A 22,974-nucleotide genomic window follows, 5' to 3' on the forward strand; every position below is an offset into this window, starting at 1 on the left:
TGGGTATGGGGTGTAGAGACGGTGTGTTCCACTCCAAGGTGTTCCCCAGGTTTCCTCTCCATTGCTTCGATCTTCCGACTCTCGTTTAGTAGTTGTTGAAAACTACACTGCATTAGGCCTACAAATTGGGTATGGGGTGTAGAGAGACGGTGTGTTACACTCCAAGGTGTTCCCCAGGTTTCGTCCACATTGCTTCGATCTTCCGACTCTCGTTTAGTAGTTGTTAAAAACTACACTGCATTAGGCCTACAAATTGGGTATGGGGTGTAGAGACGGTGTGTTCCACTCCAAGGTGTTCCCCAGGTTTCCTCTCCATTGCTTCGATCTTCCGACTCTCGTTTAGTAGTTGTTGAAAACTACACTGCATTAGGCCTACAAATTGGGTATGGGGTGTAGAGAGACGGTGTGTTACAATCCAAGGTATTCCCCAGGTTTCCTCTCCATTGCTTCGATCTTCCGACTCTCGTTTATTTGTTGTTGAAAACTACACTGCATTAGGCCTACAAATTGGGTATGGGGTGTAGAGAGACGGTGTGTTACACTCCAAGGTGTTCCCCAGGTTTCGTCCACATTGCTTCGATCTTCCGACTCTCGTTTAGTAGTTGTTAAAAACTACACTGCATTAGGCCTACAAATTGGGTATGGGGTGTAGAGACGGTGTGTTCCACTCCAAGGTGTTCCCCAGGTTTCCTCTCCATTGCTTCGATCTTTCGACTCTCGTTTATTTGTTGTTGAAAACTACACTGCATTAGGCCTACAAATTGGGTATGGGGTGTAGAGACGGTGTGTTCCACTCCAAGGTGTTCCCCAGGTTTCCTCTCCATTGCTTCGATCTTCCGACTCTCGTTTAGTAGTTGTTGAAAACTACACTGCATTAGGCCTACAAATTGGGTATGGGGTGTAGAGAGACGGTGTGTTACACTCCAAGGTGTTCCCCAGGTTTCGTCCACATTGCTTCGATCTTCCGACTCTCGTTTAGTAGTTGTTAAAAACTACACTGCATTAGGCCTACAAATTGGGTATGGGGTGTAGAGACGGTGTGTTCCACTCCAAGGTGTTCCCCAGGTTTCCTCTCCATTGCTTCGATCTTCCGACTCTCGTTTAGTAGTTGTTGAAAACTACACTGCATTAGGCCTACAAATTGGGTATGGGGTGTAGAGACGGTGTGTTCCACTCCAAGGTGTTCCCCAGGTTTCCTCTCCATTGCTTCGATCTTCCGACTCTCGTTTAGTAGTTGTTGAAAACTACACTGCATTAGGCCTACAAATTGGGTATGGGGTGTAGAGAGACGGTGTGTTACACTCCAAGGTATTCCCCAGGTTTCCTCTCCATTGCTTCGATCTTCCGACTCTCGTTTATTTGTTGTTGAAAACTACACTGCATTAGGCCTACAAATTGGGTATGGGGTGTAGAGAGACGGTGTGTTACACTCCAAGGTGTTCCCCAGGTTTCGTCCACATTGCTTCGATTTTCCGACTCTCGTTTAGTAGTTGTTGAAAACTACACTGCATTAGGCCTACAAATTGGGTATGGGGAGTAGAGACGGTGTGTTCCACTCCAAGGTGTTCCCCAGGTTTCCTCTCCATTGCTTCGATCTTCCGACTCTCGTTTAGTAGTTGTTGAAAACTACACTGCATTAGGCCTACAAATTGGGTATGGGGTGTAGAGACGGTGTGTTCCACTCCAAGGTGTTCCCCAGGTTTCCTCCCCATTGCTTCGATCTTCCGACTCTCGTTTAGTAGTTGTTGAAAACTACACTGCATTAGGCCTACAAATTGGGTATGGGGTGTAGAGACGGTGTGTTCCACTCCAAGGTGTTCCCCAGGTTTCCTCTCCATTGCTTCGATCTTCCGACTCTCGTTTAGTAGTTGTTGAAAACTACACTGCATTAGGCATACAAATTGGGTATGGGGTGTAGAGAGAAGGTGTGTTACACTCCAAGGTGTTCCCCAGGTTTCGTCCACATTGCTTCGATCTTCTGACTCTCGTTTAGTAGTTGTTGAAAACTACACTGCATTAGGCATACAAATTGGGTATGGGGTGTAGAGAGAAGGTGTGTTACACTCCAAGGTGTTCCCCAGGTTTCGTCCACATTGCTTCGATCTTCCGACTCTCGTTTAGTAGTTGTTGAAAACTACACTGCATTAGGCCTACAAATTGGGTATGGGGTGTAGAGACGGTGTGTTACACTCCAAGGTGTTCCCCAGGTTTCCTCTCCATTGCTTCGATCTTTCGACTCTCGTTTAGTAGTTGTTGAAAGCTACACTGCATTAGGCCTACAAATTGGGTATGGGGTGTAGAGACGGTGTGTTCCACTCCAAGGTGTTCCCCAGGGTTCCTCTCCATTGCTTCGATCTTCCGACTCTCGTTTAGTAGTTGTTGAAAACTACACTGCATTAGGCCTACAAATTGGGTATGGGGTGTAGAGAGACGGTGTGTTACACTCCAAGGTGTTCCCCAGGTTTTGTCCACATTGCTTCGATCTTCCGACTCTCGTTTAGTAGTTGTTGAAGACTACACTGCATTAGGCCTACAAATTGGGTATGGGGTGTAGAGAGATGGTGTGTTACACTCCAAGGTGTTCCCCAGGTTTCGTCCACATTGCTTCGATCTTCCGACTCTCGTTTAGTAGTTGTTGAAAACTACACTGCATTAGGCCTACAAATTGGGTATGGGGTGTAGAGACGGTGTGTTACACTCCAAGGTGTTCCCCAGGTTTCCTTTCCATTGCTTCGATCTTCCGACTCTCGTTTAGTAGTTGTTAAAAACTACACTGCATTAGGCCTACAAATTGAGTATGGGGTGTAGAGACGGTGTGTTCCACTCCAAGGTGTTCCCCAGGTTTCCTCTCCATTGCTTCGATCTTCCGACTCTCGTTTAGTAGTTGTTGAAAACTACACTGCATTAGGCCTACAAATTGGGTATGGGGTGTAGAGACGGTGTGTTCCACTCCAAGGTGTTCCCCAGGTTTCCTCTCCATTGCTTCGATCTTCCAACTCTCGTTTAGTAGTTGTTGAAAACTACACTGCATTAGGCCTACAAATTGGGTATGGGGTGTAGAGACGGTGTGTTCCACTCCAAGGTGTTCCCCAGGTTTCCTCTCCATTGCTGCGATCTTCCGACTCTCGTTTAGTGGTTGTTGAAAACTACACTGCATTAGGCCTACAAATTGGGTATGGGGTGTAGAGAGACGGTGTGTTACACTCCAATGTGTTCCCCAGGTTTCGTCCACATTGCTTCGATCTTCCGACTCTCGTTTAGTAGTTGTTGAAAACTACACTGCATGAGGCCTACAAATTGGGTATGGGGTGTAGAGACGGTGTTTTCCACTCCAAGGTGTTCCCCAGGTTTCCTCTCCATTGCTTCGATCTTCCGACTCTCGTTTAGTAGTTGTTGAAAACTACACTGCATTATGCCTACAAATTGGGTATGGGGTGTAGAGACGGTGTGTTCCACTCCAAGGTGTTCCCCAGGTTTCCTCTCTCCATTGCTTCGATCTTCCGACTCTCGTTTAGTAGTTGTTGAAAACTACACTGCATTAGGCCTACAAATTGGGTATGGGGTGTAGAGAGACGGTGAGTTACACTCCAAGGTGTTCCCCAGGTTTCGTCCACATTGCTTCGATCTTCCGACTCTCGTTTAGTAGTTGTTGAAAACTACACTGCATTAGGCCTACAAATTGGGTATGGGGTGTAGAGACGGTGTGTTGCACTTCAAGGTGTTCCCCAGGTATCCTCTCCATTGCTTCGATCTTCCGACTCTCGTTTAGTAGTTGTTGAAAATTACACTGCATTAGGCCTACAAATTGGGTATGGGGTGTAGAGACGGTGTGTTCCACTCCAAGGTGTTCCCCAGGTTTCCTCTCCATTGCTTCGATCTTCTGACTCTCGTTTAGTAGTTGTTGAAAACTACACTGCATTAGGCCTACAAATTGGGTATGGGGTGTAGAGACGGTGTCTTCCGCTCCAAGGTGTTCTCCAGGTTTCCTCTCCATTGCTTCAATCTTCATGCTCGTCTTAAGTAGTTGTTGAAACAACACTACATTAGGCCTACAAGTTGGGTCTGGGTCGTAGAGACGGTGTCTGTCGCTCCAAGGTGTTCTCCAGGTTGCCACATAATCAAAGCTGCATAGAGCCTATTTTGTAATTTTACGCCTACAAAGTCTTTCTGCGGTCCCTCCTTCCAATTGTCCTCCACTGAGCACAACAATGCAGAACGTGTACCCATGTAACCTTTTTTAAGCCAGCGTCGAGCCAACTTTGTGGTTTAAGGGCTACTTTTAGTGTCTGGCTGCGCCACTCAATACAGCTGTCCTCTTTACAAAAAATGACCTACAATTATCTGGTTTTCAGCCTATCGGAATTTTAAAACTGCAGTGGGCCTACTAGTTGGGTTAAGGCCTTCTATCTGTGTCTGCCGCTCCTTGCTGTTCTCCTACAGTGAACAAAGCTGTGCCGCCTGTTTACTTCTCTTGCCAATTTTGAACTGCATTTAGACTACTTACTGATTTGGGCCTACTCTCTGTGTCAGCCTCTCATTCCAGTTTTCCTCCACTGAACAATACAATGCCCCCTGGTTAGTCCTGTTACCAATTTTGAACTGCATTTAGCCCACTTGATTCTTTGGGCCTATATCTGTGTTTCCTCCTCATCCTGCCCATTGCCCAGCCAGTGATAGATGAGTCTGCTGGTACATTGACCCATAACGCAACATTCCCCGTGCACGCTACACTGCAAGATTGTGACCCTGCTGAAAGTCAGGTTCCCCCTTCCCGCATACCATACCACCTTACACGGGGACAAAGAGGAAGGTGCAGATGAAGGTGCAGGTTCCTTCATCAGGTGGTGGGAGGAATACTCGTTGCTGGCGACGTCACTGGCACAGGGCCCCTCATAGTACGCAAAAGTGTTGCTGCCGGTGGGAGGTGCCCCTGCTTTGCAAACACACCGCTGTACTTTGAGGGGCCCTGTGCCAGTGCCAATGCCAACGAGTGGGCCCCCCCTGCTTGCTCAGGATCACAGCACTTGCAAAGTTGAAATACTTACCTCTCCCTGCTCCACTGCCGTGACGTGGTCCAGATTTACTGGGCCCACTAATTACTTGAACCAGCCCTACCCCCCACAACTTTAGCCAAATGACCCCCAATTTCATATGCCTTCCAATTATTATAAGCTAAATTACAATTGACAAGCTTCTGTAACAAGAATGGATATTTTTGCCATTAAAATGGGCAGTGTATGTGTTTTCCTGGCCTCCACTCACTGCCGACTATGCTCTCCCATTGACTTGCATTGGGTTTCGTGTTTCGGTCGATCCCCGACTTATCGCGATAATCGGCCGATTCCACTCGACTCGACTTTTAAGATAGTCGGGTTTCGCGAAACACGGCTCGACTCTAAAAAGGTCAAGGTCGCTCAACCCTACAGGGGATTGATCTACAGTATTTGTGGCTGATGTCAGTGCCATACAGGGGAGTGATCTACAGTACGTGTGGCTGATGTCAGTGCCATACAGGGGACAGATCTACAGTACATGTGGCTGATGTCAGTGCCATACAGGGGACTGATCTACAGTACGTGTGGCTGATGTCAGTGCCATACAGGGGACTGATCTACAGTACGTGTGGCTGATGTCAGTGCCATACAGGGGACTGATCCACAGAATGACCAGGGGTCATTCTCTTTAAAGAGGCTCATTCCATTGAAATGCTCCTGTCAGAGATTCATAGTGGCATTAAAATGGTTAACAGCCGTTGCTGCGCCGGCCAGAGACAAATGCTTGCTATGTAATACAGTTGCTATCTTTCGAACGTGTAGTTAGCTCAGATCCTGAACCCCCTCAAAATATGTGTTAGGTCTCGAGTTCCCGCTTCTGCACAGGGGGAATCTCGAGCCATCTCCGCTGCGGTCTCCCATTCTTATCCAGCCGTAGTGGAGTCTGCTCAGCAGGGACATCGGTCCCAGCGTCTTGCTCAGTCTCACGCTGTACAGAGAGTTACTGCTGCTTCTTCAGCTTCTGCCATTAAAGTCAGTGCTGGTCAGCAGCGAGCGGACTTCTCTGGGACTAAGTCCTTGTCTGCACACACTGAGCATGCCCAGGGCAAGATCTCCCGTTGGAGATCGAGGGTCATGTGCTCAGGCTCTGCAGCACATTCCATTGGTCCTCTTGGCAGGTCTTGGAAGGGCAAAGTTTCTGTGGCCACTTCCTGTGCTGCAACTATATAAACTGCGCATGACCGCACGGCCATGCGCTAGTGTACAATTGTTAATGTGTGTATGTTGTGAGTGCAAGTCGTCCTTGGATACCCCTACCCAATTGAATGTCTGTTCGCGGAAGGTGTATGGTTGCTATCTAGCGCCCGACTTAGCCTACAGCACGAATCACACATTACAGCGTCCAGTTGCTGTGACCGCCAGTACGGCGCCGTGCACTTCCTCTGTGCTTTCCTTACCCAAGCCTGGGTGGTTAGTGGCGTTCGTCAGTGCGGCACCGCATGCACTCTTGTGCCTTAAAATCCTTATCTAGTTTCCTTACACACCCAGTTGCGGTGTTATGCCAGCAAGGGTCTAATCGGACTTCAATCCTAGTTGGGGTTGAGTTCGCTGACTACTTGCTCGCGCTCTATGTGCGGTACCGCGGTCCTGTGACGCAACAGGATCGCTTCCTTCACGTTGGGTGAAGTTTAACCCACGTGTGTATACTTATGAGTACCGCCATATAGTCCGTCGTTACTTGGCAGCAGGTTCCATCTCTGCACGGTGGACCCCGGGCTGCGAACGCACCATACTCTATCTGTCTCAATATTTGGTGCGTTCCGCTAGCCCTAACAATATGATGACTTCTTTCCAGGATACGGAAATGGGTTATACTGCGTTTGTCTTCTATCTATAGAGCACACCGATAGAAAAATATACCTGAAAATGGATGTCTGAATGAGGCCTTAGTAACAGAGGAGCCTTCTAAAAAAAATTTAATGGATGACACATTGAATCATTTCTGTAGTAAATCTGTCATTTTCAATCTTTACTTATTGGCTCTATTAAATATACAGTGGGGAAAAAAGGTATTTAGTCAGCCACCAATTGTGCAAGTTAAAAAGATGAGAGAGGCCTGTACTGATAACAAGTTCAAACAGGTGCCATTACTACAGGTAATGAGTGGAGGACAGAGGAGCCTCTTAAAGAAGAAGTTACAGGTCTGTGAGAGCCAGAAATCTTGAATGTTCTTAAGTGACCAAAATACTTATTTTCCACCATAACTTGAAAAAAAAAATCTTGCCAACTCAGACAAGGTGATTTTCTGGATTTTGTGTTCTCATTTTGACTCTCATAGTTGTGGTCTACCTATGATGTCAATTACAGGCCTCTCTCAACTTTTTAAGTGGGAGAAATTGCACAATTGGTGGCCGACTAAATATTTTTTCCCCACTGCATATATAAAAAAGGTAAAAAAATGATAGTATATTACCATCATTGTTGCACTAGCGATCCTGATGACTATTTCTTGCAATGATTCTAAGAGCCCACCCTCCATATACAGGGCACATTCATCGTTAATTTCCTCATCGTCTCTTCTGCTGTGATTGCACACACAGGACATATCATCAATACAATCTATTAGTTTATCTACTGTTAACAAGTAGACCCTAGTGACAAGTGATTGGCTCCAAAATCAGCTCCAAATGGGACTGTCGTCATCATTGTGTCAGAGGCTGGGCTCACTGAAGAATCCTCTGATACTCTAGGGGTTAATCCTACGGAAAATATTGTCCAATCCACTTATTGTATATCTAAAGGGAGAAAAATCCAGTGAGAAGTTTAATTATCAGAGTTTGCTTAATATACATTGCAGATAAGCAGCATTTTTTCTCCCTCATATCAGCTCTGTGCAAGATATAACACGTAATGCAAAATATAATTATCAAGTCAATGTGAGAAGATCATTTTGATAAAGACATGAGTCCAGATCCCATTTATTTTTACAGAAATATGCAATAATATAGGGACCTATCACATTCAGATATATGAGTTATTTTGCAGGTAAATAGTGTTAAAATCCTGTTTAGTCAGCTAACTGAAGCAGCGGTTACGGGGAGAAAAAATTTTTATGTTATCCCTGCAGCCGCTTTTTGCAGTCACAGGGGTAGTGCAGGGAGCAGTTACAGTTTTTCCACCATAAAAGCAATGAGAAATTGCAAAAAACACAGCATACAAATTTTGCTGCACTTTGAAGTCTTCTTTTGCTGCATTGTTAATGAATAAACTAATCTTATTAGGTCATGTTCACACTTTCAGTATTTGGTCAGTATTTTACATCAGTATTTGTAAACCAAAGCCAGGAGTGGAACAATCAGAGGAAAGTATAATAGAAACCCCTCACCACTTCTGTATTTATCACCCACTCCTGGTTTTGGCTTCGTGAGGAAACATTGCGGTCTATGCCCAGACCAATTTACATGGATGTCTGAATGAGCCTTAATATGTCAGCAGCCCCAATGACCCGCTCTTGGATTTTGTGATTCTCTATCAAGGGATGTTTATGCCGTTCATGCAGTTGTGATGTGTCAATGGTTTTGCTATCACTTCAATAGAGATGAGTGGATTGCTTGGTGCAACCCTGGTCAACGGTCAAAGATAATGCTCTCTGGCTCTTGACAAGAGCTGCACTAATTTCCTGATCGTCTGGGTTCACTGGCATGATGTTTCAATTGCCATCTTGGTTTGGCGTCATCTGTGTGGGATTCGGGCACAGACGTCTCACCAGCCTGGCTAATTATAGGCCAAGCTTAGGATTCCAGCAGGTAAGGAAATTTGCCCAGCTCTATACCACAACAAGAGACTATTGACCTGGACCATGGACCAAGGTTGCAGAAAGTGATTTCCTCATCTGTAGTAATCAATAACGGTTTCTTGCTGACCAGCAGTTATCACCCTCAGCAATGGCCGGATGTGAACAGTGTAAGAAGTGGAACAGCACAGGTCTATACTTTGCTTAGTAGTCCATGCCAAGAACTGCAGATCGGCTCCTGTTGAACAATGTAGGAGTTGATCTGTAGTCCGCGACATTGGCCGTGTAACAGTGCATGGAGTGGCGCTCTTCTACTCTGTACAGTAATTATATGCGACCACTGCCGAAAGTGATAACAGTTGGGTGTCGGACCCCCACAATTTTATATTGATGACCTATATCAAACATAGAAGAAGAAATATTTTGAATTCATGGAAAGGTATCGGCGGACATGTTTGTATTGCCGTTATCATCTAAGTAGAAGATGTAGTTTTGGTCTTTACTCTTGTGCTGCTTGTACTACAGTATATAGTCATTTTTATCAATGTGCATTTTTTTAAATTTCTTTTATTTCTTTTTTGTTTCTTCTATTTCGTATGGATGCCCCCTGCATGCACACAATCTACGTTTATGTATGTTTCACTACACACTGCGTTTTCCACTCTGTCATTCACAACTCCGCTCTCCACATTTTCCAGTTCTCTTTTTGAGCCCAGAAAGTCTCTACAGCAAAAACATGTCCTTGATTTGCAGTGAATTGAAGCAGAAGGAGACAATGTATTATTGATGCCGTTTTCCTGTATCTAAGGAGTCATGTGTCAGGGCTGTAATATAGGACAACTCATCTATGAGCCGCTTCTCTCTAAACAATGAAATAAACAAAAGACCGCAACTGCTTAGTTTTTAATTCGGGAATGAACGCCCATTGTAAAGGATTTTTTTGAAAGCTTGGACTAGCACCATTATAAAGTGCATTCAAAAAAGTCAAAATAACAATCTGCAAAACAGGTGAAAATTGATTAACAATGCAGCAGAGCAGAATTTGTCATTTGGCGGTGTTATCTCTGCCAGGACACAGGTAATCTCATGCCAACTCATAATGTATGAGCAATGCAGCCTCAGGGAGCCAATGACAAAGTCAGCTCTATTACATCTGCTTATCAGCTAGAAGTATAATTGATAGAAATATGATACGTAAATAGAAGGAAATAAAAGGAATAACAACATGGACTATGAATTATTTATGAAGCTCGATTGAGCTATATTTTAGGATGGAGAGGGCCTAAAGTGATAGCTGATAAGACATTAAAGTAATGTGTTCTCTTTTTCCACTGCGATTTGTGCAATCATTTTAGGGAGGAGGATATTTCTGACAGCTGGGAATGTACCGTACATACAGGAGACAACATTGTTACCTTAGATCTGATCTGTGATGGTGTCCCCTTCTATTCACAGCAAAGCTGCAAATACATGATGTTCTCAAAAGTAGTGTAAATCAGTAAAACCATTAGAAAGTTGGGTGTCATGCTGTGAACTAACAGGAGATTTGCAAACACATTGCTGATTTCCTCCGTCTGGGTCTCAGGGGGCCATATGGAGACACATGGAGTCCCTCAGCCTAAGGCACTTTGCATGTCACCATATGGTGCTCGGTGTGCTGACATATTAAGGGGTTATCTTCCTCTACAACACGGAATATTATGGAACATGCCATGATTTATTTTCTGACTGATTCACGTGAATGGTTGGCAGAATGCATTAGAAGTCTATGGATATATCCACACCGGACGCATATGGTGCGACATTCACAGCCAAACCCATCATATGCTATGAAATTGCCACACATGATATCTGTTTTGATATCGAAAGAAGGAATGCATATGTTGTAGATATCAAATGTGGAGCTTCGGTCAATTTATGCTGCATATTTTCTCTGTGAGAGAGTATGAATGGCTCCCCTCTAGCATTCTGGCACCACTCCAATCCATCCTACACTCTGCTGCCCGACTAATCCACCTGTCTCCCCTCTACTCCCCAGCCTCTCCCCTATGCCATGCCCTTCACTGACTTCCTATCATCCAGAGACTCCATTTCCAAACCCTCACAATGACATACCAAGCCATCCACAACCTGTCTCCTCCATATATCTGTGACATGGTCTACTGGTACTTACCTACACGCAACCTTCAATCCTCACAAGATCTCTTTCTCTACTCTCCTCTTACCGCTTCTTCCCACAACCACATCCAAGACTTCTCCCGTGCTTCCCCCATACTCTGGAACTCTCAACCCCAACACATAAGACTCTCGCCTACCATAGAAACCTTCAAGAAGACATCATACAGGGAACAGGGAAAGGGATTAGTGGTGCCTCACTGAATTCCAAATGAACACAGGTGTCAGGAGCAAGTGGCTGGATACCACTCAATAGCAACAGCAAAAAGGAAAAGAAGTTCCAGCACCAGGCGTCTCTTCATAAAATCTTTAGTACTTTATTCTCATGTCAAGAAAAAAACATCATGTGGGGACGCAGCCCCTAAACGCCGTTCAATGTGATCTTGTTCAATTTAGATGACCATTTGGCTGCACCCTAAAGGGTGTTACTTAACAAAGCAAACCACTTCCCATTTCATGCTGTGAGAAACTGCACAATATGGCAAAGAAATGTCTCAAGAACTAAAAAAGAAAGTTATTTCTTTACACAAGAAAGGGAAAAGCCACAAGATCAGCAAAGCTTTATTTATCAGTCAGAATACTATTTCAAAAGGGAGAATAAAATTTAGCAAAAATTAAACTGCAACCATCTCGCAAAGACATCCAGGCCGATCAAGGAGGTTAACACCTAAACAGGAGCATCTTCTGATGAGAAGGGTTGAAGAAAATTGACATACAGGGTGACTGCAATTAGCTAAAGAGGTAGAGAATACAACCTGGGTGATTGTTTCCATCACACAATATGGCGTACACTGGAGAGGAATGGCATGCATGGTTGTCATCCATGAAGGAAGCCTCTCCAAAAGCCCATGCACACAAAAGCTTGCCTACGATTTGCCAGGGCCCAAGCTGAAAAATATGAAGACTACTGGGACTCTATATTCTGGAGCGATGAAGCCAAAATACATTTTTGTTGAAATGATGACTTCAAAACTGTATGGTATTGAAAAGGTGAAGAGTAGAAGGAATAATGCATGGCGCCTACAGTGAAACATGGTGGTGGCAGTGTCTTTATGGGGGTCTGCATGGGTGCGCCTGGTGTTGGGGAGCTATTTTTCATTCGTGGCATCATGAATTCACAGATGTACTGCTCTATAATGAAGGAAGATGACACCGTTACTCCAGGATCCAAGAAGTATCTTTTCTCCTTTCAGAGAGTGACATTTTAAGCATGTCGAGGTGAGGAGACTTAAAGCTGCAATGCTCCTCTGGGAAATTACTCCATGCACTTGGTAGACATGCATTTTTCCCAACATGACAATGATCCAAAATACACATCAGTTGCATTTCTGGAGAAGGACAAGGCCAAGTATGTGTCTTGATCTGAACCCACCTATCTTGCATTCTGAAGAGACAATTAGAGCATCACTCTCCATCGCGCATCCAGGTAGTAAAAGAAGTCGTTCTTGAAGAATGGAAAGGTAGATGTTTGAATTTGTCGCCAACTTGTTAATTCCATGCCTAAAATACTTGGCACAGTCTCTAAAAATCAGGGAAATTACTAGATATAGTAGTTTTTAATGTGGGGTGTATTCATTTTTGCATCTACTAATTTGAGTAAAACTGAAGATTTTGTATTGAATGCTACATTATTACCTTTACTTCCATGCTATGGGTTTAAAAAAATGTTGTATGAAGCTCAGTCCTGTAAACATTTTGCAAATTGTTCTTGCGTTAAGTGAGATATTAATGAAAACTCATTTCCACGTAGACAGAAGGCACCAGACCTTGAATTATCAATCTCTAGGACAAAGTTGGTTGGAAAGAGTAATGAACCATTTAGGCAAGCCAATGCTTTGGGAACTGTCCAGTCTAAAAGGGACTCGTTCGTCAGGAGTGATGATTTATAAACTGGCTTAAAAGTCCTCAATCTCAGCAGCACATTGCCCCATGTAAAGAGGTGATATGCTGCTGAAACAGTGATAATCTATAAGCACAGAACTATGTTATTGATGATCATTCTGTCTAAAAAGATAAGTAAATGACCACTTATCAGCTCCTACGTAGCCCATCGGCAGTCGTTTAATGGCATGGATTGTGCTGTGTAGACCCAACATAAGTATGTTGACTGCAAGGATTGGTGTAGTCCAATATAAATCATGCATCAATAGAAGGAACTAATTATGTTCACTTTTGCCAAGCTGATTAATATTTATCCATGCAAATATTCTATTTTCTGATAATCTTATTCACTGCTGAAAAAAGGCTGGCTCCTCAAACTGCTAATGGTTTCCATATGAAGCTCATCTTCAATATCTACTCTACGTCTACTGAGACTGGATGACTGGATGGGATAATTCTTTCCTACTGGCAGATAATATTCAGAGAGACCATGTGCCAAAGTCTTCATCATGTTCCACAAGGCGAAATTCATGTTGCTTTTCAATAGAACCAATGAATGTATTCAGTGTAATTCATGCAGTTCATTAAACATTTGCACATCTGTTCCCTCAGAATTGACTCCAAAAAATGCAGGGGGTCGTCACCAGACTCTACCAATGCTTACATGGACTATTTCACTTCATGTGTCTATCAATGCCAGATTACTGCATGGGGGAATAGATTTTCTGAACTGTCATTTAAACCTGTCTTCCGCTGATTTTGACCGAGTCTACAATTTGACTCCTGTGGTTTTTTTTTCTGTCTTCCAGCCTGCCTTCCAGGGTATTATAAGGCTTTACTGACGGATGCCATTTGTACACCGTGCCCACCCCACAGCTTCTCCCTGCATCACAGTTCTGCTGAGTGCACTTGTGAAAAAAGCTTCTACAGGGCAGAAATGGACCCCAAGTCAATGCCTTGTTCACGTAAGTTGTGTTTTTGGTTTTTTTTTCCAAAAGTTTTTAGAAAAATACTTTGCCAGGAGAGAAACAACTTAAGTGGGTCCTCTGCCCTGGTGATGGAGATTCAAGAAAATAATCCAAGAGACAACATAGACTTTATGTGGTTTTATCATCAATGCGTTTCGAAGTCATCTGACTTCTCCACCAGGATATAACCACAGCAAATACTGGTTAAGCTTTTATGGTAAATGTATAAAAAAAAATTTAAAAATGTTTTCTTTGCCTTCAATTAAATATTGAAGTTTTTAGACTGTCAATTGAACCCTAACAATCAGCTCATATTTTTATTTTGGAGATATTACTTTTCAGCTTGTTCTGTGTACAAAAGGGAGTAAGTAATCTTATTATTACTAGATAGCAGTATTGGAAAATATAAAGGTGAAAATGGGTAACACAATGGACAAAAGTTCAGTCTTTCCTTCTTTCCCCCGTAAAATGACCTCTGTACATGTTACAGAGCATGCCCAGAATACCCTCCCAGACAAGAAAATTGCTAATGTTAATGTTCAGGACACTGTTATAAATCAAATGAGGCAACATGGCAGAGAAAAAAAGAATAAAAAAAATTGAAAACAAAAAACATATTTAAATATATATTGTTAATGGGTAAAATAAAAACATTTGGTGCATTCTCTTTAAAAGTCGCTTGTTGAATTACAGTTATAGCTGAACACCATATGATAGCGTATATCCCGTGAAGTACAGTAGAGCTTAATTAGTAAGCTGGATATACACATTAGATTATTTTTGGCTGTGCCTAATGATTTTGACCATCCATGCATCTATTGAGTATGGTGGCTCCCTAAGTCTTCCTGAAAGGTCGATATTAGGAGATAGAAAGATCAGCCAGTTGGACTTAAACATATCCCATCCTTTTGTTCTCAGAGGAGTCAAACCACAATTAGAGGTGTATAGCACAGACATCTTCTCTCCCTTTCATGAAGACTAGCTTATTATGTTGAGCCAAGTGTGCATGTGTATGAGCCGGTCATGAGAAAGTTTGGTCAACAAATATCTTGTGTAGTAACATCCAGTGTTACCAAATACTTGCCCAATTTCCCTACCCTAAAACTATTCGGTTGAATTGTTCTCAGTGCCTGGCATTTGTAAAATCCTCTACCCAAAAGAGTGAATACTATTAAAAATGAATACAGCTATAGTGAATATCAGAGGCTCTTGTGGAGAGCAAGTGGAGGATTCTTGAACTGCAGAGTTGTTCATTACAGTTGAAAATCAATGGTAGTGAAACTAAAGGATGATCACTCAAACTGAAAAGCCTTATTATTACCCCATTTTCAAAGCATCTACTAACCCTATATGTCATGAAGTCCTACCCATAAAGGTCAGTCACCTGGTACAAGCTCTAATATTAAATAATGCACACCTTAAAGCTAATACACTATTAATGCTGGCTTTAAAGAAGACCTGTCAGCTCCTGACATATCTGTTTTACCAATTAATTGTACCTTCCATGTAATAACAATGTAGATTTTTTCTTACGGTTGTGCAATGTTCAATTCCTCTGTTATTCCATTATTCCACTATGACTCTGTCCAATCAGTCTGGACTGTGTAGGAACACACCTATTTGACAAAGGTAAATGGTAACACCCAGTTGTTAGCTTATTCAGAAATTTCCTGGAGGAATATCAGAAGAATGGCACCACCTAAAATTGTATGAAATTAGAAAAAAGAACGACTACCATGGCACTACTGACTTCAGTATTCATACATATATGTAACAGTCAGATTCATGAGCTATAGGTGGCTTGTCGACTGGTGTATTGTGCTCAGCTTTAAGCAATCGTAAAACACTAATGACAAGAAAAAAAAGAAATCGGCACTCACTACGTCAATGAAAATAGAGTCCTTTATTCCATATTTCAGGACGTGGTCAGGGTATGCAGGAGGTTCAGAGGGGTGTAAGGAGGAGAGTGTGGATGATGTCTGTTTAGAAGTATTCCAACGCTTCTAAGGGTCCAGGTGATCCGTAGAAGTATTGGAATAGCGTAAAACAGCCGTCGTCCACACTCTCCTCCTTGCACCCCTCTGAACCGCCTGCATACCCTGTCCATGTCCTGAAATATGGAATAAGGGACTCTATTTTCATTGACGTGTTGAGTGCCGATTTCTTTTCTCTCTTGTCAACAGTGTTATATGAATATAGGCTTCATCATTATTACTGTCAGGGGTAAGCGTTTACTAAAACAGACATGCCATGGAGCTTGTAGATCCTCTTTCAAATCACTGCACCATTTTTGTCCTCTCAGTATCGTAGTATGTGGTCTCAAGATATGAAATCTCTTAAAACTTTGGCCATCAATACGGAACATGATTTACACCACTACCCGTCCACTGATCGCTTGCTTTGGCCAAAGTAGGGCCTCGTGTACATGCTATTCTCTGTGCCAGATGTTTTTCCAAATTTCCATCCTCTACTATATTGTCTATTATTATCTAGAGATAGATGATTTTCCCAGATGAAACTACTATTTTATTCCATATCCGACATGTCACATTTGAACTGCCCTATAATGATAAGTGACTGAATAAGCCAGCAGCAATTACCAGGCTTTATGGGAGATAGTGGCCCTACGCAAGTAAAGTGATGTACGACAACTCTACATAAAGCACAAGTGTGTAGTAATGGCAGACAGGTTTTCGCGTTGTTGAACGTGGTATATTAAAGGCACACTCAGGAATTGTATATTAAAGTACTAATCATGTAGTGTTTGCGAAACTTAATGGTACAATCCATCAGATGGAGCTTAGCCTCTTCCATCTGCTCAGCCCTTTGTTTCGTAATGCAAGATGATAATAACTCAACGATGCATCATAAAGAGCAAGTTAAAAGTGATATAAATGCATGTACGCTCCCAGGCATTAATGCTCAGCAGCTGTGCTTCTCACTTATATGCAGCTATACATATATATATCACGCCTGAAATGGGTCTCTTGTGCCATACAGACAGGGAGCTTACTCTCTAAGGACTATTACTATGCTTCTTTTTCTAACTTTACAGCAGATGACTCCAGTTTGATAGTCCCATAGGACCGACATCAAGGTGGTCCAATAGACTCCACTGTTGGAAATACTCTGTAACATGGCGGCCATATCTATCTTTATGAGCGTAAGACCCTAAACTGCATGGCTGTAAAGTGAACCTAGTTCAGAAAGCAGTTCTAGGATATTTTTGGTATATTCAGGAGAATATGGTTCCTTAACCCCCAAATATGAGTTAAAGAGTTGCTCATGAATGTGACTAACTCTCTCAATTGCAGTTTACAGGATTGCTCTCCATCTCTCTGGAGTCACCCCAACAAGTTGGAGTTTTTAATGAGGAACCTGCACCTATTGGACATTTATGGCATCTAGTTTTTATACAACATCAGGCTTCAGAGTTTTCACGTTGTGCATGTATTTCAGAAATCACAGCAAGTTATCTGAGATACAAGCACAGGACATATATATATATATATATATATATATAGATATATATGTATATATATATATATCACAATTATTACCCCAAAATGAAATATAAGGACTATATATTCCAGCCTCCCTCTTCACCCCATAATATTTATTAAAAGTGGTTCTATCATAGGACAGGCCATAAATGTCTGATAGGTGTGGGTCACAGAAGTATGACCTGCCTCTGTCTCCACAAAAGAAGTTGTTTAATTCCTCATTACGGCCAAAATCCCACTGACAGTAAGTGAAGAGATGCAAGACCACCTCACTTCTCATTGATAAATGCTAGCCAGAATGGGGGTCGATAGATCTTTTTATCAGCCAATATCAACTGTTGCAGGAGAGTCACTAAGCTCACAGAAAGTCAGTAAGCCCCTAGTACAAAGGTGGACAATTCATTTTCCTGAGGGGCCACATGAGAGATCATGACTGTTGTGGAGGGCCGAACTAATAGCTTGAAATTAATTCTATTCAATATTAATTTATTAATATTAATTGTATCACTTAATATTGAGCATAATTAAGCATGCTGACACCCCCTATATATCTTTGTACCCCCACAGCCCCTTATATACAGCATGAGCCTCACACAGCCTACTACACATGCTGCATGATCCCCACACAGCCTCCCTATATATGGCATGAGCTCCACACAGCCTCCCCATATACTGCATGAGCCCCACACAGCCTCCCCATATACAGCATGAGCCCCACACAGCCTCCCTATATAGAGCATGAGCCCCACACAGCCTCCCCATATACTGCATGAGCCCCACACAGCCTCCCCATATACAGCATGAGCCCCACACAGCCTCCCTATATAGAGCATGAGCCCCACACAGCCTCCCCATATACTGCATGAGCCCCACACAGCCTCCCTATATACGGCATGGGCCCCTCAAGCCTCCCTATATATGGCATGAGCCCCACACAGCCTTCCTATATAGAGCATGAGCCCCACACAGCCTCCCTATATACGGCATGAGCCCCACACAGCCTCCCTATATACGGCATGAGCCCCACACAGCCTCCCTATATACAGCATGAGCCCCACACAGCCTCCCTATATACGGCATGAGCCCCACACAGCCTCCCTATATATGGCATGAGCTCCACACAGCCTCCCCATTTACAGCATGAGCCTCACACAGCCTCCCTATATATACTGCATGAGCCCCACACAGCCTCCCCATATACTGCATGAGCCCCACACAGCATCTCTATATACGGCATGAGCCCCTCAAGCCTCCCTATATACGGCATGAGCCCCACACAGCCTTCCTATATAGAGCATGAGCCCCACACAGCCTCCCTATATACTGCATGAGCCCCACACAGCCTCCCTATATACGGCATGAGCCCCACACAGCCTCCCTATATACGGCATGAGCCCCACACAGCCTCCCTATATACTGCATGAGCCCCACACAGCCTACCTATATAGAGCATGAGCCCCACACAGCCTCCCTATATACGGCATGAGCCCCACACAGCCTCCCTATATACTGCATGAGCCCCACACAGCCTCCTCATGTACAGCATGAGCCCCAAAAAGCCTCCCCATGTACAGCATGAGCCCCACACAGCCTCCCTATATACAGCATGAGCCCCACACAGCCTCCCTATATATGGCATGAGCCCACACAGCCTCCCTATATACGGCATGAGCCCCACACAGCCTCCCTATATACGGCATGGGCCCCACACAGCCTCCCTATATACTGCATGAGCCCCACACAGCCTCCTCATGTACAGCATGAGCCCCAAAAAGCCTCCCCATGTACAGCATGAGCCCCACACAGCCTCCCCATAAACTGCATGAGCCCCACACAGCCTCTCCATATACAGCATGAGCCCCACAGTCTCTCCACATACTGAATGAGGCCCCACACAGCCTCCCCATATACTGATTGAGCCCCACACAGCCTCCCCATATATTCCATGACAGCATACAGCCTTACCATAGCCTCCCCATATGCAGCATGTCACCCCCATATCTTCCCCATGTGCAGCATGACACCCCTATAGCCTCCCTGTGTGCAGCATGACACCCCCATAGCCTCCCCATGTGCATTATGTCACCCCCATAGCCTCCCCATGTGCTGCATGTCCCCCCATAAAATCCCCATGTTCACCCCATAGAATCCCCATATTCACCCCATAGAATCCCAATGTTCACCCCACAGAATCCTAATGTTAACCCCATAGAATCCATATGTTCACCTCAACACAATTATACTCACCTGACTCACATTCCATTGAAGCCAACATCTCCTGTAAAACAAAAATAAAAAGCAACAAGAGTAATAGTCTCATCAGCCACCACTTGTTGTCGCTGTTATCAGTTGAATATAACTCTCATCCTACTCCACTGCTTACGCTGATCACCAACAGAGCGGGGGGAGAATGATGAGAGCCGTCTTCAGCACCCGGCACCGGGAAACAGCGCTTACTGTATTGCTGCTTCTCAAGCGTCGGTACGAAAGGTGCTGATGCGGCACACAGGACACACAGACACTGGTGTATCTCTGGTACTGTTTTTTTCCAGTACCAGAAATATAAGGGTGTGTGAAATCGGCCTAATACTGCATATGATAAAGCCTCTGCATCTATATGGCTGGGGTACGTACATAGAAGTCCATAGCAAAGATCATGCTAGGGATCATAGGCAACAGATTAATATTAGTCCCCAACTGATTGTTGGAAAATAAATTGAATATTGAATTCCATAATGTCAGCCTCATCCCGCCTCATTTCACTTTTCTTGAAAATCCTCCTACTAAGTAGATCAGATCAGAGTTATCTTTAGGCGGACAGTCTAGAAAATATAGCATGCATTTTCTGCATGATCTGCTCCATTGTCCGCTATGCTTATTAAGACTGACATCCTGACATTATATATATTTAGTGCTTGTGAGTGGGCGAGTTTCTGCATCAATTCTGCTCCAATTGATTGTCTGTTTTGTCTGATACTTTCCATATAAATAATTCCAAATATTGGAAAATTGCACAGAATCCCTGGTGGTGTTACACGTGATATACATGCACATTAATTATCACACCTTGTGATCATGCTACAAATTAATTACTCAAATTCGCCGCTAGTATTAACGTATGGGGCATGTAAAATCAAGTGCATATCTTCTCTCTGATTTTACTAAATTGCAAGCGTATGAAACAGAGAATAACACATTTAGGCATCTCCAGCATTGGTAGCACGTGATATAGCACCGGCCATCTATCACAGAAGCAAAGCGCAATCATTATGGTCTAAAAATATACACTTTGCATAAAATATAACAAAAATTACTTAAAAAGAATAATAAATATTTCAAGATTTTAGTAAATTATTGCAAAATGATAGCATCTTGGATGCATAGAGCTGCATCTGACCTAAAATGTTTCAAAGGGCAATGTACATTTTCTTAAATAATAATAAATGATAAATCTTTAGAACAGGAGCTCATTTTCCTTTGGCGCGGTGACAATGATGCATCTTCAGTATGATGTTGTATTCGGATGACGATCTGTTGCAGACAACATCGATCAATTTAGTTCAGCTTTTGTTTTTGTCATTAATAATTTGCTAACTTTTCCTTACGTTCCCGCACCCTTTCAAGACTTTGTTTACAAGCTCCTTTGAAAATGAATCACTTCTGGCATTCAGAGAATAGACCATTGGCAATCGTTCAGATTACACTGGGTACGCTCTTGCTTGGCGCCATTCCAGAGTGCTTGAACAAGGGAGTGTCCTTTGTCAGAAACCTGATAGACTCGCATGCTAGAAGGCCTCTGATAGCGGAACCTTTAGATCACTTTCGTGACAGGAAGATAAATTGCTCAAGAGGTTTGGTATACTGGAATGAATGGGACAGAGGTTGAGTTTTCTAGCAGAAGCTGTCATAAAATCTATGTTTCTATCAGGAAATGATTAATGGTGTCCCTTTAAAAGCCTGGTTATGATAAATAGCGCCTGTCTCTTAAAGGTTATCTACTCTACTGAAACTGATGGGATCTTGGACAGGTGTGCTTCTCTCCAATTCACTTTCCCTTGTTAAATGTCACTATCTCCTTATCTTCTTTAAGGTCCACCATCTGCTCCACATAATCCAGTATCGACTGTCAATGAGACATCCGTCATTATGGAGTGGAGCCCCCCAGAGGATTCAGGAGGTCGGAAGGATGTCACATATAACATCCACTGCAGAAGATGCCAACTAGAAGGACAGAAATGTAATCCATGTGGAAGTGGGATCCATTATATACCAAGACAGTTTGGTTTGTCCCACCCTCGCGTGCTCATCACAGATCTGCTTCCTTACACCAACTATACGTTTGATATCGAGGCTTTGAATGGGGTCTCTGAGCTAAGTTCTGGACCTAAGCAATTTATTTCTGTCAATATTACCACAAGTCAAGTAGGTGAGAAATCTTCCTTTAACTTACAAATGGATATGGCTTTGTGCAAATTACTATTGATAAAGCATAGGTTTGTTAGATCTCAATGCATGTCATTGGTGGACATTGTAGGGGCTTGAGGGTTTCAAAAGTATTTATTTGCTGAAAATAATAGTTTTTTTTAAATTGTAAAAACATCCAGAGAATTAAAGTTGCCATGGCTCACGATTGTCATGAGCTTGACCTTCTTCAAACAAAGATCAAGATCGATACCAAGTAGATCTGTGTACCCGGCATCACTTTGTTTTCTGTTTTACATATTGAGTACATTTTATGCCGTGTAGAAAACACACAGTGATGTTCATGGACATATTTCCATTGAACTGAAAAACACGAGATTACACTAGTAAAGGGTATGTATTTAATTAATGTAAGATATTGTAATGGTTGTATGCCATGGGCAATCATCTTTGGTTAGAAGTCCATGGTTCCTTCATAAGCAGGAGGACGCCGAGCCTCTGCTGGGAGGAGGGATAGAGAGCCCCAAATGGACGCTCCATGGACCGTCCTGAGAGGATTAGCATACAGAGCTGGAGAACTTTAAAAGGTTTTTGGGGAGAATACAGAGGGAGTCAGGGGGTTATATAACCATTTATGGAATGCAGCACAGACGCTGAATAAGATGATAGTCTTTGATGACACATGACAAGACTGGTGACAGGTTCCCTGTAATATATTGCAGTCATCACATTATATAGCACTGTGCACTTACAATTGCTCATTTTGCCTTTCTAACCACTTAATTCTTCTCTTTTCTCTGCTTTATATAGAAACAGGAGGTTTCTTTTCCCTGCATTTATCATTCCCATCTTCAACTCCTGACCCAGTTGCTCATCCACCCCAGCTACAGACTTTTGCAGTGACTTATCACTCATATAGGGAAAATAGACCATGTTTCTACATAGAGCTTAGAAAGATTCAGCTAGTCAGTTTTAATCATGTGATGTCATAGACCTAATGGAAAACAGAAGAATTATCTGGGTAGAAAGGCAAAATGAGCAATTGTAAGTACAAAGGAAAATAAAATGTTGAAAGTGCTTCTAAAAAGATCAAGATGGAGACAGTAGGTAGTGATGAGACTAGTCCAGTGTTGCCCACGGATGACTTCTTACCACACAACTCCAGGTATCTCTTGATGTACACATGTGGGAGAGACCTGTCAATCACCTGGAGCAAAGGAAGGAGAAACTGGTCAGGG

The 22,974-nt window shown here is 43.2% G+C and overlaps 1 protein-coding gene across 3 annotated transcripts in view; it reads left to right on the forward strand.

The window, feature by feature from the left end:
- LOC138638573 (ephrin type-A receptor 3-like) overlaps positions 1–22,974 on the forward strand; it is a 523,615-nt gene that overhangs the window by 246,494 nt on the left and 254,147 nt on the right. For all 3 annotated transcript variants that reach the window (XM_069727971.1, XM_069727970.1, XM_069727969.1), the window contains 2 exons: positions 13,653–13,808; positions 21,405–21,740. In XM_069727971.1, the coding sequence (XP_069584072.1) occupies positions 13,653–13,808; positions 21,405–21,740 (492 nt within the window). The remainder of the gene's footprint in view (positions 1–13,652; positions 13,809–21,404; positions 21,741–22,974) is intronic.

This window comes from Ranitomeya imitator, chromosome 5 (genome assembly GCF_032444005.1).
Source record: "Ranitomeya imitator isolate aRanImi1 chromosome 5, aRanImi1.pri, whole genome shotgun sequence".
NCBI classification, from domain to species: domain Eukaryota; kingdom Metazoa; phylum Chordata; class Amphibia; order Anura; family Dendrobatidae; genus Ranitomeya; species Ranitomeya imitator.